General features: G+C 42.8%; 2 protein-coding genes across 10 annotated transcripts in view; one reads left to right on the plus strand and one right to left on the minus strand.

Moving 5' to 3' along the window:
* gramd1a (GRAM domain containing 1A) overlaps positions 1 to 10,685 on the minus strand; it is a 26,541-nt gene extending 15,856 nt beyond the window's left edge. Inside the window, exons 1-2 of one of the 4 annotated variants that reach the window (XM_056405876.1) lie at positions 10,329 to 10,685; positions 705 to 954 (exon numbers count right to left, since the gene is read on the minus strand). In XM_056405876.1, coding sequence (XP_056261851.1) covers positions 705 to 954; positions 10,329 to 10,444 — 366 coding nt within the window. In that variant the 5' untranslated portion in view covers positions 10,445 to 10,685. Of the gene's footprint in view, positions 1 to 704; positions 955 to 3,631; positions 3,937 to 7,757; positions 9,704 to 10,328 lie in introns of those variants that run through there. The other 3 variants (XM_056405873.1, XM_056405877.1, XM_056405875.1) reach the window with 3 other exon arrangements.
* Positions 1 to 19,253, plus strand: part of si:ch211-225p5.8 (uncharacterized protein LOC555567 homolog) — a 23,181-nt gene extending 3,928 nt beyond the window's left edge. Inside the window, exons 1-9 of one of the 6 annotated variants that reach the window (XM_056405993.1) lie at positions 11,054 to 11,286; positions 11,548 to 12,271; positions 12,439 to 12,658; positions 14,747 to 14,858; positions 15,577 to 15,743; positions 16,473 to 16,707; positions 17,636 to 17,795; positions 18,475 to 18,530; positions 19,072 to 19,253. In XM_056405993.1, coding sequence (XP_056261968.1) covers positions 14,816 to 14,858; positions 15,577 to 15,743; positions 16,473 to 16,707; positions 17,636 to 17,795; positions 18,475 to 18,520 — 651 coding nt within the window. In that variant the 5' untranslated portion in view covers positions 11,054 to 11,286; positions 11,548 to 12,271; positions 12,439 to 12,658; positions 14,747 to 14,815 and the 3' untranslated portion in view covers positions 18,521 to 18,530; positions 19,072 to 19,253. Of the gene's footprint in view, positions 1 to 7,923; positions 7,959 to 11,053; positions 11,287 to 11,547; positions 12,272 to 12,438; positions 12,659 to 14,115; positions 14,687 to 14,746; positions 14,859 to 15,576; positions 15,744 to 16,472; positions 16,708 to 17,635; positions 17,796 to 18,474; positions 18,531 to 19,071 lie in introns of those variants that run through there. The other 5 variants (XM_056405994.1, XM_056405997.1, XM_056405995.1 and 2 more) reach the window with 5 other exon arrangements.
* The last annotated feature ends 97 nt before the right edge of the window (positions 19,254 to 19,350 follow it).

Consider the following 19,350-nt stretch of genomic DNA (forward strand, 5'->3'; position numbering starts at 1 on the left):
ATGAAAGGGCTTAGACTTAGAACATTAAAATAGAAGCATATGATGGTCATTCCCATCCCTCCACCACATTAAGACACCTCGCCACGATTTATCTTTGGAGCGTTATTCAGCCCTTCAAGACAAGCTAGCAGGACATCTCGTTTCATAGGATACCAGCAAGAGAGCCCGCTACAGCCTCCTGAGGAAAGGATGTCGGGCAAAGATCGCTGGCAATCCCACTTTAAGCTCTAAAAAATATTTACGATTATCAACTTATTTTTTTAAAGTGCAGCTGAAAGTTGAGTGCAACAGTTTGTTCGATAGATAGATAGATAGATATGGTTGTAGCAGCAAGCAAGTAATAAAATATTAATATCAAGTATGAAAAAAATGCACAATATAGACAATTCAATGTTGTTTAAGATCAAACTTTGCAAAATCATCATGACAATTAATTCAGTTTTTGATGAGAACGCCACCAAGTTTGCGGAATAGATAATCTGAGTAGAACAACAGGCTTGGTCGAGTCCCGTCGTTGCTTCCTGGGGTCACATGCAAAAGATTCAAGTCTTTTACTGGCAGAGCAAACTCACTGCATGTTGGACTGGCTGTACGCTTCCTGTCTCACCTCTCCATGTCGGCATATCTACTCCCTACTGGCAGCGGTTTCGGATTTAAGTTTAGCACTCGTGACATATTACCTACAGGAGTGGATATTGAGTTACCTTGGCATTGCGGCTGAAGTGGCGTGAAGCAAGCGGGTAGGCAGATGTGAGCGAGGAGGCAGAAGGTATGGTGGGCAGGGGGCTATCTGAACCCCCTAAACCCCCTCCTCCACCACCAACTCCTCCACCTCCAACTGCACCGCTCTTCTCGCCTCCTCCCTCGCTCTCACCGGCCCTGCCACCCCCAAGGACCCTGCGCCGCAGGGAGGGAGAGCTGCCGGGGGTGCTGCGTGGAGAGTTACTGGCCGTACTGGAGACAACAAAAACACAGAGAGAGGGAGAGAGAGGGAGAGAGAGAGATATTTCTCAATTGTTAAATTTTGCTCTGTAATGTCAGTGATGTCATTGCTTTGAAAAGAGGCAGCGTGCAGCCAAAGAAATATCATGTTCTGCCAGTGTTATCAGCATAACTAATTTGGACTGGTTCAACAGCCCGGCAGTAAGTAAACAAAGACGTTCAGCAAACGCTCTGAAGAGGCCAATCAAGAGAAAACCTTTTCAATAAAACGACCAAGGCGACCAAGAACTGTCGTGTTGGAGCGGTAATTACAGATCTGATCATTTCAAGAGTGAAATGCACCATAATTAGACACAGAAGACAGCCGGCAACAGTCAGGCCTCAAACACTTAGCCAATTGACAGAGATGTGATCGATAACAACTTTTTAAAAATTAACTAGTCTAAATAAACAATGGCAAGACGTCGCTTGACTGATTTCGGTTTATTATATCTTACATCGTATATTCTACGCACAAATCTCCGAACCCATTGGCCATCGGTCCGACGCCAAAAAGCTCCAGGGACTCAGCAGCGTATTTTCTCAAGGTTCCCGTCTAGTCAGCGGAAATACTTTTTTCCGTGCGCTGCTCATCAGCAACTTGCGACGCATGACTGGAGTTGGGAAACGACGAGTATGATCGGTTCTTTTACTGGCAGCCGGTTTACAAGCCAATTCGTAAACCAATAAAAAAGCTCAATCATTGTCAGGCGATGGCCGGTGGGTTTCAGACGGTACGTTCCGCCTCTTGCTCTCAACGCGGACCGTCCACCTGCTTTCAAACCAAATGCGATTGGTCGACACTCAGACTACAAACGGAAACCGGAACGCTTCCGACGCGTCTTGTGCCGCAGCATACGAATGCAGAATCTGCGATGCATTTAAGAGACTAGAATGGTTCGGGCTCCACTTCCCTCATCAGGGTGCAGCCGGATGACACGTTCGAATGGTCGACGGCGCAACACGGGTCCCGCGCGTCCGCCTCTTTCTTCTGGAAGCAAAACTCCAGAGCTGCAGTCGCTTCGTTCCTTAATGAAGCCGAACCACAAACGTGTCACTTGATTTACTCCCGTCGAGCTAAATTTCTCTTCCCGATGATTCTTATACCATGTTAAATCGAGTCTAATCTGGCCTGATATTCATACTTTAAATACCAATTTACAGGAATGTACATGACAGTTTACCCCGAGCATTCCTGGCCAACCGTATTAAAATGTCTTTTCATATTCTTCGTTCATCCACTTTATCTTGTTGACTAAAGGAGGAGGATCGGTTAATTTAGTGAAATATCAATATTTATTTGGTTAAATTAAGTAAAACACATGGCTCGACTACAACTCTGCTCCTGTGAACTTGGTGGCAGCTCTCAGTGGCAGGAAAACAGAAATGAGACCGAGATGAACACCACCACTGATGACCGGGGCTAGAAACTGGGCCAGTTCGCCTCGTTCGATACGTCGTTGTCAATTAGGGAGATTGGGTAACAATAAGAGCAACACAGTCAGCAGCCGCTATGAAAGCAGGAAGCAGCCTGATGAACTGGTGACCACCCTGTTTGTGTACTTTGGTGCAGTTTGAAATGCTGGTTTAGTGGCTGTTTTAAATCTTTTAATTAAAAATGTCATACAAATCAATGAGGAAGATGTTTCGGATGTGCGGACGATCAGAGGAGAGAAATAATGTTTTTCAGACTAAATGCACGCGAGACATTCGCAATAAATGGGTCTTGGATAGCCTCAACATATGCACTACGTGGTAGATACACTCAAGGGGTAAACATATAATTTACACAAAGCGCTCATAACACATTAGTTTTTAAGATTAACCGTCCATTTATGTTCTCACCACATGACATCACAAACATCTCCATTATTGATAGTTAGCGCTACAATGACATCACACTCTAATCCCTTTAAAAGATTGTAGTTAAATATTTTACTTATAAATGTTCTTCTATGTGGCACATGTTTCCCCAAAACAGTGTTTGTACCAACTTTAGTATTTAAAAAAAGGGCAACTCCCTCTAAAGTTCAGTCGTGTTTTTGTCCCTGAAACATAAACAACGTTGTTTATGTTTTAACACAGTTATGTTTTGACCATTGACTGCACACGAGAAGGTTTTCACTCTGTAATGGAAAAAATAAACAATGCGGCATTCTTGCGGACACCTATGTGTTCTCCAACAGCTGTCTGTTACTACAAAACCAGAGACGCGTTCGGCGGAAAATCGCCAGTCAACACGGTCGCCTAATAAACCAAAACACCCGTAGCCCCCCCCCCCCCCCAAAAAAAACAGTCCGGGGACAAATCAAAAACCGGACACACCGTGCAAGAAAACGAGACCGGCCGGTCCAATTAAGAAGCACTACATTGTGCATGGGTGGAGTGTCTGCTACGGTCAGGGAGCCGGGGAGGGGCGGGGACTGCGGTCAGACAGCACGAACACACACAGCGAGCAATCCGTTCATAAAGCTAATATCCCTCCGCGACTGCACACCTGTGCTTCTGTGCCCCCCCCCATGCAGTCCGACGGATTTACAAAGCCCCGACTCATTGTGACCACACCAAACGCACCACGAGCAGACAGACCACCGCATAGCCACGCAGCCTCCCACCACGCGAGAGGAGGCTCTCTGTTTACGCCACTTACTCGAACATGTCGCGGAGGGGTTTGTGATCCAAACGATATCCACAATAACGCGCGCACACACACGTTGCCCGTAACTAGCAATATGGGGATCCTGTGTGTATGTGTAAAGCAAGCCAGGCGCTACAGGGGTGTTCGTCCGCTCTTCTGCCGTCTCTTCTTCGCTTAGCCTCGGGGGAGAAACGCGCCCATCGCCCATCGTCCACCGTCCCGCGGTCGGAGGTTAATTCCCCATTGACGGCCCCTGCACCACGCAGCCATGTACCGGGCGGACAGCGGCTCCCTATGCCGTGAGCAGGACCCGGTAACGGGCTGCAGTCTGTGAGTCCATCCGTAATCCTTTGCAACAAGGGAGAGGGAGGGGCGAGGAGGGAGGGAGGGAGGGAGGAGGCGTATCCATGTGCTGAGTGAGGCCTTGCTGCGAGGTGGAGCGGAACTGGGGGCACCGATAAGGAGTCAAAACGGAGAGCTTTTATCTGATTTCAGAGGGACCAGTACTTCACAGACATGATGTCTCAAGAACATTTACTAACACCGTTATCTTTGCAATGAATGCCCTTTGCAGCAGGCCGGGTCCTTGTTCTAGTAACGCTTCCAGATGATCACAACCAGCTTCAGCATTTATTTCCCTCTATCATTTGTGGGGATCTGGTACTTTGAGTTTACAGTGACGACGATCACTGTACGATTTTAATAATTGTTTTTGTACCATTTTGGTTCTCACTGCTCTGGGAAACTGCGATTACTGTACAATTTTAATAATTGTTTTTGTCCCATTTTGGTTCTCACTGCTCTGGGAAACTGTCACAGGAACTTTTGACTAATTTGTGACATTTTTATACACCAAACTATACTTTGAGAAAATACTCAGGTTAGTTAGTCAAGGAGAAACATAAGGATTAGTCCAAAGTTATTCAGCCCTATTTTCAAACTATATTTTCCAAACTAACTGAACATGTCTAAAATATAAATACATTCATTTTCTGATGAATACCATAAGTATATATATATATATATATAAACAGTCTGAAACATGAATAGCATTGTAAAAATAAAGACACCATCGCATCCTGTGGTGAATCCACCTGGACAAAACCCAGAGTCCACGCAAACCCTTAACCCTCAATCTCTGTCCATCCCTCTGGATTAGAGTCCACATCATAATCCAGGCTGGACCGCGCCAGGCCGACATCTCCACCATTCAGCGTCCCTCTGTGTAATCTGTTTCTCTGAGGTTCACCAATGGCCTATAATAATGTCAAGAGTGCATTGAGCATAGAGTGAATGTAAACAAACCAACTGAATACAGACTACGTCATCCACATGGCTACAGTGTGGCAGAAAAACAAACAGAGGTCACATTTGTGTTGTTGATTTTACTGAGGCAAACATCCGTGGCAATTATGTCCTTGTTAGAGCTGCTCTGTGTGTGTGCGTGTACATCTTTGTACACTATGTGCATGTATATACATGTTATACAAAACATCGGCTCCAGATCAATTACCCCTGTGCGCGTGTGTGTATATACATATTATATATATATATATAAGATAATGTTGTGTCTTCAATAATAAGTCAGTGTGTCCTATTTCAAACATGTTATCTGATAGAGACTTGAATGTCTTTTCGAAACATGACAAACACACAAGTTTCAGATTAGAGGCCTATCAGTCTACATATTTGTAAAGCTTAACATGTGATAAATTGTTAACAACATGTTTACATCAAACTAACTAGAATGAGGTCTCTGTATGCAAGGTGGAATTAGCTTTTCGGATGCACTGTATATAGACATGTGTGCTAGTTCATGAAAACTGAAGGCAGCTTTACAAAAATCTGACTGTCAAAAGAACAAATTGGTCCCCATAAAGTATTTCAATCCATACTTCCAAACAATGGGATCAAATAGTCAGCAAACGAGCATCTAGAGACTGTGCACAATCCATCTGAACCAGTTAAATAACATTGTTCCATCTAGAAAACAATTTCGATTTTAACTGAGTAGATAGTTTAAAAGATTGAGTCTTCAAAAACAAACAAACATAGAAAAAAAATATAAAGACCTGGGCCTTTGTACTGCACCTAGCAGATGTGTCACATATATATATATATACACACATCCTCAAATAAAATGCCTCAATTGCCAAAGTGACAGGAACAAAAGATACACCTCACACGTATAAACTCTGATGAGCAGCGTCTAATACCTACAGAAAATAGAAGAAAGCAAGTCAACAGAACAATAAAGTGAAGCAGAGAGTTTAAAGACACGTGTTCCCACGGGCCCTGAATGCACCACTATGTGATGATGAAACCAAACCACTACCACCACATGAGTTGATCCTTTTCCGACTAACACCAGAACAGTCCAATTCGTGTGTCTTTAGACCCGGCAGGACGTCAAACTCAACCATGATTCCTCCTGTTCTCAGGATCAAATAAACTTGAACATAAGGAAACGCTGTGAGCCGTTGCATAAAAACGAGGCCAGATAAAAGAACACTTTGTCCACGCCGACGAGATTAAAGTCGAGTGTGAATATTGTCCCGATACACCAATCAAGATTCAATTCCATACGGTTTGTGGTTCACAAATTAATCTCCAATGCTTCTCGATTGGCCCGTGTGTCAGCTCCACACGGCTGATTTTATCTGAAAGAAACTTTCCACTGTCAAAAATAAACATTTGCCAAAAGACCATAGGGGCAGTTAAGCCGCCGCTCTTTGGAAAAGACGTTACACATTTGTCCAGGTTCCTTGGAAAATGGAAATCAGTCATGTCTGAGGAGCGCGTCAGTCAAAGTCCTACGTGTGTTTATCTTGCAGTCATTCATTTGAATGTTCTTGTATTATTTAGAGCTAAAAAAAACACAGGATTAGAAAACATGGATGTTAGTGCTCAATGTAAATGGAGGTATTTCTTCATTGTATGGCTCATCTGATTATTATTATAAACGTATTTGTTGATTTTCTATATCTTTTTATATGATATTTGTGTCTAGTTTCCATAACTTATGGCACTAGAATTGGGTGTTATTCCAAAAAGGCACATTAGGATTTACCAAACATCGTTTATAAAGCCTATATTTTTTCACTCGAAAAAGATAACTGCCAAACAATAATTTGAAGAGTCTAGGGTATAAAGTTGCATTAATATTCATCAGAACAGTACAACTGGGTCAATAAAATGATGTGTAAATAAAAGGAGGACAAGGACACAGCTGTTCATATGGAGCACAAGGGAGAGTCACCCTCTTCTTGCCCTCTGCAGTGGTGCACAGAACTGCCACCGATTGGACTCGCATGACATCATCAGACTAAGAGCCCACTCCCATTGGCTGTTGGTGATGTCACGCTTCCGAAGAAGGATAAATGGCGCATGAACCCCGCCTCTAGCTCTTTATGACTGATCCAGCTCTATTTTTCCTCACTGCCCCAACAGCGGTCTGACTTTCTTTGTGTACAGTTTACATAACATTGCCGTTTTAACATTTTAATAAGGTAATCTTTCTTTAAAGTGTATACTATTATTTTAAAAATACCAATCAATTGCAGGGAATATGCAGAACGCATTTTTCGCTTCATCACTGAAATTCAACGACTGTTGGCCTCGTTTGTATCTATCTGTGTAATTTCTCCTCACTAGTTTTCGCCATTAGCAAATTAACTCCACCCTGCTCCAAAACAGTTGACATTGTGTAAGCCTTTGAAAGACAGTCGACCGGGCGTACATCTGTCAAGATGCGAGGCCTTTTAATTCTCCACCAACATGCACAAATGAGAGACGACTCGTTCCGGTCCGTCATCGCGGCCAGATCTGGTCTCAGAGGGCCGGAATGCAGATTGGCTGAGGTTTTTACGGAGCTACTTGCTTAGAATACCCATGAGACATAGCGGACATAGTGCTGACTGTGTGGTTGCTCTATTCTGAGCCACTCAGCACTGTAATGCTGTAAGATAAGTGAGACCATGCTGAAAGAGAGAACCGTCAGCTGCATGAATGAAGGTAAAACACGTTGGGCTTCACGAAGGAGTGAACAAATGCTGCACACGAGTGCTTTATTGCAATATCTCTCCCTTAGTATTATCTTTCACTGGCTGGTTGTTTGGGATGAATCCAGCACACTAACCTGCAGCTCTCCCCGTCAGAGTCTCTGCTGAGCAGGCTCCTGAAGGACCAACGGGAGCGCCGGCTGGGAGAGGGACTACGGGACCAGGAGCGTGACGGTGGCAGGAGGAGGTCCCGAGAGGGGATGTCCTGACCTCGCTCGCCCCCCTCCACTCGACTGGCCACCGAAGAGGAGGGAGGCGAGGCGCTCCGATGTGGAACGGTACCCTGCGCGGCAGTCTCCTCTATCACGATGCGAGGTGTTTTACCCCACTGCCGCTTCGGAGTGCAGTCGGGCTCCTCCCCATTCCGCTTCTTGGATCGCGTCCTGCTGCGGGGGGGTCGACCATGGCGGCTCGAGCGGGACGGCCTGGGGCTCGGCGAGCGAGACCAGGACTCGGTGTCCGAGGATGGTGGCAGGACGGTCAGCGTTGGGACGGGAATGGGCCGAGTTAAAGCGATGTCCTCCGGTCCCACAGGAGAGTACATGGTCATCTTCAGAGCTTTCGAGGGCTTCATTTTCTATTTCAGTCAAGGGGCGACAAAAAAGTGCTTGTTGCAGCTCGAGAGTCGAGGGGGAACCATGACAGACCGAGATGGCCCAATCCTCCGTTTGTTTGATATATCTTAGAAAAAAGCACGGGTAAACACATCGCACCCTGCCTTCGGGCGAAGCAGCTCTGCCATTTTCAGTAACACGAACCAAAAGTAAAGATGATTCAATAATTCTCCATATTTCCTTTGAACTCAAGCAAGGGTCTTCACATCAGGCAAGCAAAAATCCCCCAGAAGTGGTTTAACCGCAGAGCACGAGTCAAGAGTGTTGTCGATGTCCATTTACAAATCAGAAACAATGCAACAGGAAGCCGGGAGTTAGTCTGTCACAAAATGCCACAAGCCTTTGTGTTCATCGGACAATCCTTTTTTCCAGTTTTCCAGTCTTTATGTATTGTGGCAACGAGTGACTAAATGCTCCATCGTCCTTTTTTCTGTGTCAAGCTTACGAGCGTCACCCCCTTCCTCTGTCCGGCGCCACTCTCTGTCTTCGGTACGCCTCCCCTCTCCTCCCTTTGGCAGACTTCAAGCTTGCATTTGCACAACCGTGCTCATCTTTGCAAGAGTTGAAGTCTCAGACAAAGACAAGACCGATCTGTGTCGGGAAGTAGCTACCTGAGGAGTGACAAGAGCAGAAACTTTGCATTCAAAAAGGCTGGCCTACATCTGACCACTACTTTCTTTAAAAAAAAAAAAAATGACTATCTCAAAAGTATAAATTGTTTTACTTCACAGCTAAAACAATTGACTGCGAGACGAGGGTCATTTCTGTCTGGTCTTTTGATACCGTCTGCTCTGCAAGTTCTGGGAATATGGAGGTATCATATGATGATGTATGCAATGCAATACTGTTCCCATTAGAGAGGCGATCAATAGGATGTATTTATAGTGGGGTAGGATGTGTTACATGTATTCATTTACCTAATTTTAGGGAATTGATCATTAATTCAGTGAAATATTTCACAATTGTCTCCCTTCAAGTATCTCAGAAATAGCTTAAATTTGTTGAAAGGGACAAGAGTCCCACTGCATACCAAGAGAATGGTAACCCCAGTCTTTCAAGGAAAGCCCATAAACATCCGACCCGCAGCATTCAGAGGCAGGTGCTCTCTTTACAAATACCAGAATATTCAGAAAGCACAAACACAATCTCACACAGCCACTGTAGCAGACACAAACAACACCTTCTGGAAAGAAATATGGCACACCATCCAAGGTCGGCCATCAGCCATTACAGGCTATCAAGGTCACACCGACGCGTAAACATCGTGAAGATGTGTCCCCAACAGGGAAGGGCTGTGTGTGTGTGTGTGTGTGTGTTTGTGTCACTCCATTGTTTTTTTCATCAAAGCAGACACTTCTAAGGCAAGGGCCCGAGCACGTCTGAGAGCATTTGCTGTGTGATCTGTTTGAACAAGACCAATCTTGGCACAGATTTGTTTGTCCAGAGTAATCCATCATAATCCCTGCGTAACCTTCACTCTTGGGCGGGCGGGCGGGCACACACACACACACACACACACACGCACGCACACACACACACACACACACACACACACACACACACACACACACACACACACACACACACACACACACACACACACACACACACACACACACACACACACACACACACACACACACACACACACACACACACACACACACACACACACACACTTTTTTGTGTGTGTTGCCATAAAACACCAGGCCACGTCGATGCATTATAAACTCACACACAGCCGTTTCAGACTCGGGACACTCCGGTACGAACAAGCAGATACACGTTTCGGTGTTTTCGGGAGCAGCTGTTCCCGAGCTGTCGAGTATTCAACAGTGTGGATCCGTGAATGATCTGCGAGACCACAGCCAACGGACTGATATTTGTTTTCCTGCGCAGTTCAACGCCAAAAACGGTCAAAAAAAAAGCGGGCGAAACCTAATGCGGGTTTAATAAAAATGGCACACGGGGGAAGAAAGTAACAAACAAACAAATAACTTTGCAGCGTGGACAGACAAAAGTTGGGTCTCCTACCTCCCATTGGATGAGTTTCCTCCGTTTCTGTTATCTTGCTCGGCCTCGAAAACAAGCCGAGCGACCGTGCGGGAGGTAATGTTAAAATCCACGTTTTCACAGGAACACATCAACATTCTCAGCTGCGTAAAAAAAGCATCTGCACCGCTGCGAGCCTGTCGCCTGCTAACGCTAAACAACCGGGTTTAGCCTCCGAAGGCCGACGGCTCACAAAAAGATGGCTAGCAAGCTCCAACTTCCAGCGCATAAAGTACTGCGCCGACGTCTTCCATGTTCACATTAAAAACCCCTCCGATATAAAACGCCGTTACTAAACCAACATTTAAAGCTAACGACCGAAGGTAGGTTGTCGTTAAAAGCGCACTAACTTGGTATTAAAGTTACTCAAGATAGTTTTTTTTGTCGAAAAGTGAAAAGGAACGCGAGTCGGCTGGTTAACTTGGTACGCAGAGTGAGGGGGGGGGATAGGATCAGTCCCGTCAAAAGAAATATTCTCCATGCAATAAATTCCCGATGTTACATAAAAGCTACCAATCCTTTCACATTTACTATTCTAGAATTTAAACAACTATAATCATTATTATGTTATTTAATGCACACAGCCACCAGAAAAAGAATACGGCTACCCCTCCGACCAACTTTATTGGTACAGTCCAAGAAAATAACTGTCCAGAGGATGTGGCGAAAGAAAGAAGACGAGTCAGTGTTTACAGCCGACAAAACCACGCCATAGGAAATTAGTTTGATCCTTCAACAACTTTAACCTCCCGATTTAAGTTCAAATAAAGTATCAACGTTGCAGGCGTGATTTGGCCGTGTTTAGGTTGTTTATTTTGCAGAGTAACCCATGAAGAGGACCCATACAGTGTCAGTCATCGGATTTCTACAGAATACACATAAAGTCACCTCGATATGTTTTCTCAGTAACATACATGATATGCACCGAGAAGGCCTACAGGTAAAACCACAGTTTAAACATTATTTCTGAGCTAATTTGAAGGGAGCTGTCGTGTGAGCGAAAGCAATGGGCATAAAGAGTGCGACCCCTTGTGTCTAACACGGTTTTGTGCAGTCATAATGCTTTCTGCAACCTGATCACGTGCCTCATCATTACCTCACTAACTTGCTTTAAAACCCTATGTGATTATGACATATCAAGCAGACAATTTCCTAAAAAAAGAAAGAAAATTAATTGATTGTGCACATTTATTTTTTGCAGCAACAACACGGCAGTGTATGCACATTCATCTCACCCCTCGCCTCCGGCAGCAGCATGGTGGCATAGACTATATTATAGGTAGGATGCAGCCTGTGAGAGATTGGATATCCTCTCCTCCAGGACACATACAGTAAGAGGGCCAGTGACAATTCACCTTGTCTGAAGCTGAAAACAAAAGAACATAAATTGACAAGACTTTTTCAGGTGAACTCTGAGATTTTAACATACAGAGATGCACATGGGTTTAAAATACACCCATAGATTAAATAGAGAAACTGAAATGTGGTCTTTTTTGTTTTTTTATTGTTGATTAATTGTTCACTTCATTTTCAAGCTTTATCGAGAAAGTAATAGTAATATTTCAAATAATGTGTTAATGTGAAAAACATATATACTTTTCAGTTTCCTGAAGCCCAAATGAACATCTTCAACTTACTTGTTTTGTGCGACCAACAATCCACAACACAAACATATTCAGCTTTGTGTATGCTTAGATTTGTGTTGATCAGCTAGTAATGTGTTGACTTATAATTTCAACAGTTATAGTGTACTGCAAGTACCACTTCACCTTTATCTTATTCTGCTGCATGCACCCCCATCCCGTTTACAAACCTGTTTCAGTCTTATTTCCATAATGCTGAGCGTGCAATGTACCAGACAAAAACATTATGACAGAAATGTACAGCCCTGCATGGTTGGAATAAAGCCATCAACAGTTTTAAAGGTATAAACAGTATATAATGACATATATCCTCAAAATACGCTATTGTTGTCATGTAATTGCCTTTACCTGCCTCTCGGTTTTGATTTCCAGCCAGCAGTTTGCCTCTGTATCCTTTCAAATCAACGGCAGAGCATCACAATGACTTTGCAATTTTGTATTTTCCAAAGGTTCACCGGGCATCTTTTGTCTTCTCACGCCGTGTGACCGCCTCCTCGTCACCGGCTCAGAGAACCAACGTCTGTGGTACACATGCAGCCGAGCGGGCAAGAAGCTGCTGCAGCGCACGAGGAGTTGTGTTGCTGAGCACCTCAGGCTGCTGAGTCGGGACACTGGAAACTCGATCTGTGCTAAAAATAAAGAAACACCACCAGCATAGCGAGAAAGGAGGTGTGTCTGTCATACGTGTGGGGGGGGGTCACAAAGGTGCAGCCCCCCCCCCCCCCCCATATACACAATTTATCATATGTCAACATTTCCTAGAAGTTTACTCCCTTCGTATGTGTGTGTGTGTGTGTGTGCATGTGTGTGTGTGCCGATCCATGGTCTTTCTCTCACTCGCTCTTGGTCACGTGCGTCATTTTCAAGATTGATCCGGCTGATTTTGTTACTGTCATTATGATACCTCAAGGTTAAAAGAGGCAAGAATCCTCATCAAGCGCTTCCCTGTGTCATCTGGTTACATCACATGACCTCCAGCGCAGCCAACACACATAAACCCAGCCTGGCGGGCAGAAACACAGCTTAGTCTACACTGTACACCTTGTTTTAAAAAAAATGTTTGTATGTCCACAGATGTTTAATTTGATCTGACATGTGACAAGGTATCCCGCAATAAAAAAAACAACTCACTCCATTCATCACGTCAACACTGTTGACTCTACTGACCTCGTGAATCTCTTTGCCACTGGACTCAGCAGCCAAGTTGAGGCCTTCAGTCAATGTATGTTTGGTCAGCCTTGACTGGCGTGGCCTTGTTTTTCTGACCCGACTGTCAGACTCTTTGACGGCAGATATCAAAAATGATATGAAGAAAAGATATGTAATAACAAGATAGCCCTTTTGGGGGGTTTTAGTAACTTCACCAGTGGGAAATTACATGGGTGAATGATTTATTAATATAATTATTGAATACAGTTGGCAGCAGCCTCCGCAGAGGAAAATCTGTTTTTATTTATTGATACACAAATTAATTTTTTGGTGATTCCACTAAACAGGACTGAAAAAGAAGGAATAAGAGAGTGTTAATGGTCAGTTTAGCACATTTAAATATGTAATATACAGTAACAACAGACTATGATTGTAACAAGTAAACAATAAAAACAGGAGATAAAATGAAGCTTGTATTTTTATAAATGTAGGAAATGATTGTTTCTATCACACAACATGAGTTGCTACAGGACGAATGTAATGTGTTTTGCTCATGCTGAATGTTCAGTCCACAATCCCTAGCATTTACTATATTTTAAACTAAATATGCTTTTGATTTAAACAAAAAAAATGAATAGGGATAAATAATATTGCAATTGCAATAGATTGATGAATTCTTAGATCTTTTCCGGTGAGACCTGTGGGTCAGAAAACAAGAAAGAATCTCAATTTTAATACAACCCAAGCTCACTTTGTAATAAAATACGAGATAAACTGACAACATGCCACTCGTCAGATTGTTTTCCTGGACATCAAGCAACTCAACATCCGTCACACCCGGGACTGCTTTTGGTCAAATTGGAGAAAACGCTTCTCTGCGAAGCTGTCCTTGAGCAAAGAGCTGAATCTCTATCGCTGACCATGACCTCTGACCTGTGGAGAGGGACAGCAGATCAAAGCATTTCCAGGACCCCCCAAAAAAGAAAAATCCCCATGTAGCATTGTTAAAGCGGTAGCGACTCCTTTACACCCTCCATGGTTAAAACAAGTGTTGTCTGACAGGATTTGTTTAACAAAACCTGTCTGGGATGATTTTTGCATGTCTGACCTGCTGCTTCTGTTTTTTTATATTTTTTTATACTAAATAACAAATACAAAAGTGAGAATACATTTTTGGTAAATGTTCAAATTAAAGCAAGAAAAGGCAAAGCACCACTGAAAAAGAAAAACAAAGACTTTATTGGGGGTGAGGGGAGAACTCACCTAGATCAGAAGAGAAAAAAACATGCTTGTCGTCCGGCTTTCGGCGGTCACGCCGTCGTCATGCCAACATCTCAGGTTTCCTGATGGCTTTCAACACTCACAACGTCCAACTCTCCTAGATTCACACACTCTAATTATAGCTGGCTTAAAGTCAGAAGGGACTGCGGCGGAGACGCAAATCTACTGCAAAGAAACACGGACACTCAAGTCTTTCGTTCGTTTTTTGGCCCTTTTTGAAAAACCCAAGTTTGCTGAACTAATGGACTGACCCCGAAGACCACGGAGGTAATCAGGGATCAAGAGGCATCATGTCAGTACTGTGATCTTAAACAGATACTTCTCCAGTTCTTCACAGGTTCATGTCAAGTCCAACATTTGGTCCAACAGCTATTGCCTTAAGCTGCTCCAGCAGAAATGATTTGCCTCTTGACTCTTTTAGTTGTCTTCAATCTTTTCGGTAAGTCGCATATCATTAATGTCCTATTCCATTAACTATGAGACGCTACATTGATGCTGGTGGTTGGAGTTGTGTGTTTTTACAGTGAGTTTCTTTCTGTTCATGTTCCTCAGAGCTTTCTCAGAAGATAACATATATTAAACATGTTTTAAAAAGGGGCTACATTTTAGTGACTGCAACTAAGGCTATGAATAGACTATTACTATTTACTATTTACGTTTCCGAACACCTGATGTTTGAGCATGACTGTTCAAATCTCAAGCAACGCAGTCAGTGTAAACTAATTGTGAAAACTCACTCATTTAAAAATTAAAATGAGAATCTCTCTTTATTCTTTTTGACCCTTCAAAATAAATCGTAGACTTTCCTAATTGATATTTCCACTGATCTTCCTTTTGTGAAACACCAATAAAAGTGAGACTGAGACTTAATTCACACTTTTCCTCCATTTTTATTTTGCTGTTGAATGAAACTCTCAGACAATCAGCTTGATCAGACAATATTTTATTAAATAAATAAGTTAGTGCTTCAACATATTGTCCTATCAAGTGAGATAAAGTGTATGATGCTTGAAAAGTTGTCACTAATAACACACACGCATGCTCGTTGTCTCTTCCTTCTCCCCTCTCGTCTCCTTGACCTCTGCTTCATGGTGTCTACATCATGTTCTGTATACTGCTTCCTCTCTTCTTCCTCTCTTCTTCCTCTCCGTCTTCAGTGTCTCAGTGTCATGGCGCCTGTGCGGAGGTGGACTCCATGACTGAAGCCGTGGCGGGAGAAGGTTTCCTGCTGGGCTGCATCTCCTGCAAGAGGAGAGAGGAGGTGTCGGCCCGGACCACCGTGGACTGGCACTTCAAACCGCTGGGGGAGGAGGAGTTCAGGCATGTGAGTTCCCCAACGTCTGGGAGAGAGCTTTTCCCTCTGGTTTGGAGCTCGTGGATGAGGAGGAGGAGGAGGAGGGCTCTCTTCTGCTTCCAGGGTGCCATGAAGTATCATCAAAGATGGGAGTACAATTTTATTAAACTCTTTGTTTTAATTACTTTTAATCGACTTTTTTTCTTCTTAATCTATGTACTCCTCTATGTTTGTTCTGTCAGCTTTCAGTGAACTTTGGAAACTGGACAGCTGTTGACTGGACATTTTTTAAGTCTGTTTAATTAAATACCAACAAATTCAGATTTAAATGAAATATCATTAAATGCAAAAAAATGCAGATTTAATATACAGTATATTGTAAATATACAGTATATTGTAAATATATATATATATATATTTATTTACAATATAATGTATATTAAATCTGAATTTTTTATTTACAGTATATTGTAAATATATATACATATATATATGTATATATATTTACAATATCAAGCCTATTTTCATGTTATGAGTTTTTGCATTGATCTTGCATAGATATTTAAAAATACGTTTTACTAACGTGTTGCTCCTCTGTTTTAGGACATGCTATATTGTCTACCATTTTATTTACTATATTTCTACAGCAGGCCTATGTGGTATAGAGACTATATGTAGAGCTGGGAATCTAACAGAGCTCCTCAACCCTTCCTTGAACTACAAGCATATTCAGAAAATAATATCCATCAATATCCACAGATTTTCCACTATGCCCACCCCAATGCTGAAATCCTCCATGAAGATTTCAGCGACCGCCTCGAGTGGCAAGGGACAAAAACCAGAGACATCCAGATAGGAGCCATTTACATTCATAACGTCATCTTCAATGACACGGGGACGTACCGCTGCACATTCAACCGCGTCCTCTCCCTGCGGCAGCACGATGAGCACGTCACTGTGGAGAAGGAGGTGGAGCTCAACGTGGTGGCCGTAGGTAAGGTGGGGTAACTTAGACTTTATTTTGTGTGTAATATCTCAATCCAAAAAGTATCTAACTCAAGGAAAAAAGTTTTAGAGATCCAATATGTTCTCGTGAAGTGGGGTGGAGTTGCAGAATTATATACTTTATACTTACTCACGTAAAGAACAAGCAACTCTACTTCAGTACAGTACTTTCATAAATATACCGTACAACCCACAACTAGCTGTATGTCTTATTTCTACATCTCTCTAAAACAGGGGTGTCAAACTCTTTTTCAACATGGGCGAAAATTTCTCAAATATTAAAACATGAATCCATTTAATTTGAAACCTTCAAAATAAAAGCGCAGGATATTTTTCTTAAATTTCTTTAAGAAAAGGTGATCATGTGTCTTTCAAGTCGTCAGGGGGGCCACATAAAATGACGTGGCGGGCCTTGTGCTTGACACCTGTGCTCTAAAAACTGCAATAACGATGTTTGTTATTCCACCTTTTAATCCCTGAATATAAGGCCTTGGGTCCCTGTTCTCTCAACCAGGCTTTAATTAATCAGTGTGTGGCTGCGGGGGACTTTCTGCGTAACATTAGACGATAAGCCGGTGAAAAAGGTTCAAGGTCAACTGCTTCTATCAGCCAATCTCTCAAGAGAAGGACATTTCCACAGGAACGACACCGTGGAGCGTGTCAAGGACTCCTCCATCAGAGTCAGGCCTTTACTATGTGTGTGTGTGTGGGCGTGTGTGTCCTTCCCAAAGGCTTTACAAAAAAATTACTAAGAGTCAACGGCCCCACTAGTAGCTCTGTGAGGCTGGCATCCTAATTGTAAAGGAAGCCAGCAGTGACACACACACACACACACACACACCCCAAGGCCCCTTGGTTGACACTTCAGACTTAAGCCACCTCTAGTGGCCGTTTGACTGTTGGTTCCTCTCTCCCAGCCAATCGGGAGCTGAGAGTGGTGATCGCGGAGATTATGATGTACGTGGTGATCGTGGTTCTGCAGCTGTGGCTCATTCTGGTTCTGGTCTACTGTTACAAGAAGATTTCGGAGGAGCGCGAAGCTCGAGATGCCCGTAAAGCTCTCAAGGATCAGGCAGCGTGAGTAATTTGTCGTAAAGTGATGTATTACTGAAGTGATTCATTTCAAATCGATTGTTAGGCCTCAATATACTGGGATCAGAGGTTTTAAAAGATGCCGTACGTTTCAATGCATTATACTATATTTACAGGGTTGGGCAGTAACTGGTTGCATTCATCAGAATACCAAAAATATGAAACTATAATCAGCAAAATGTGCAATCAGATGATAGTTTCATAGTCACACTGCACCTGTAATTATCTGATTTGACTACCTGTAAATGCTGAATATGCAAAATGCATTTTATTTGCATAGAACTTTTTTGAGATGTTTATACAATTAAAATAAGAATATTTGTGGAACTAAAGTTTGTTTGTTTAAAAGGTGCTATATATGTTTGAACTAATCCGAAAGTAATTATATTAGATTTTTTTTAAAAGTAATCCACCAGATTATGTGAGAAATTTAAATATCTCTGATGTAATTTGTAATAAGATACAACATTTTAAAGTAACATGGCTCAACCCTGACTTATCTATATTTAGATGATTGCTATTCTTGAAATTGTCTTCACCACCATTAGCTTGATCTAACAAAAAATAATATACCTTTTTCCGATTTTTTTGACAATGATATTTAAATAAATGTGACTTTCTCGCTGCCGTTTCTCACGTCTACATTTTTTCATCTTATTTCCAGGCTGTTAGAATCAAAAGAGATCTGTGACGAAGTGCAGGTGGAGTGACCGGTTACCGGTAAGATAGATTTATCTTTACTGGCTATGGTATCACAGAATTTAGGAAAATAATATAATATCTGATGATCAATAAAACCACCTAGTTTTGAATTTTGCTTGATTCTAACCAGAATGTATTTAGCATCAACACTATGGAAAACAAAGTCCAATTTGCTTTCCACAAAACAGAATATTGATTTAGGCCACTTTAATGAATTAACACACACATCTTATAATAACTTATGCTTCTTCTGAAAAGACGTGTTGGCTTCGTAAACCTTCCCGGCGGCCACACGGTCCACTCTTTAAAGTTTATTGCGGTGATAAAACTCCCAAAATCAAAAATTAGTAGTTAACTTCTATTTCTTTTTATGACCAACAAGTGAAAAGATTTACTACAATTCTCCTTGTGGTGATGATGCCAGGGGACATTAGAAGACACACACACACACACACACACGCACCCGCGAGCTAAAGGACATTTGGAGGTGATTGCATTGTAACTCTAGCCTGAGCTGTGTTGCAGACGGTCTGAATGCAGCTTTGTTCTCCTCCTGCAGCGCGGCATCAGCACCTCCTCCTGCTCCCACTGCAGCATGTGAACATGTTCTTAACTTGAGACAACGCAACCACAACTTGAGTCACAACGGATGAAGGAAACGATCTACAAGCAAATCTCAACAGTTGTTCGTGCCTGATGTATTTGGGCCGACTTGCTGTCAAATAAATACATTAAAGCTAATTGTACATACTTGTCCCGTGATGTTCACGTGCTCTTCTTCAGTAAAGCTGCGACACCGGTGCCTCACCACACTGAGCTGTTGACCTTGCCCTGTGAC

This window comes from Pseudoliparis swirei, chromosome 22 (genome assembly GCF_029220125.1).
Source record: "Pseudoliparis swirei isolate HS2019 ecotype Mariana Trench chromosome 22, NWPU_hadal_v1, whole genome shotgun sequence".
Classification (NCBI taxonomy): Eukaryota; Metazoa; Chordata; class Actinopteri; order Perciformes; family Liparidae; genus Pseudoliparis; species Pseudoliparis swirei.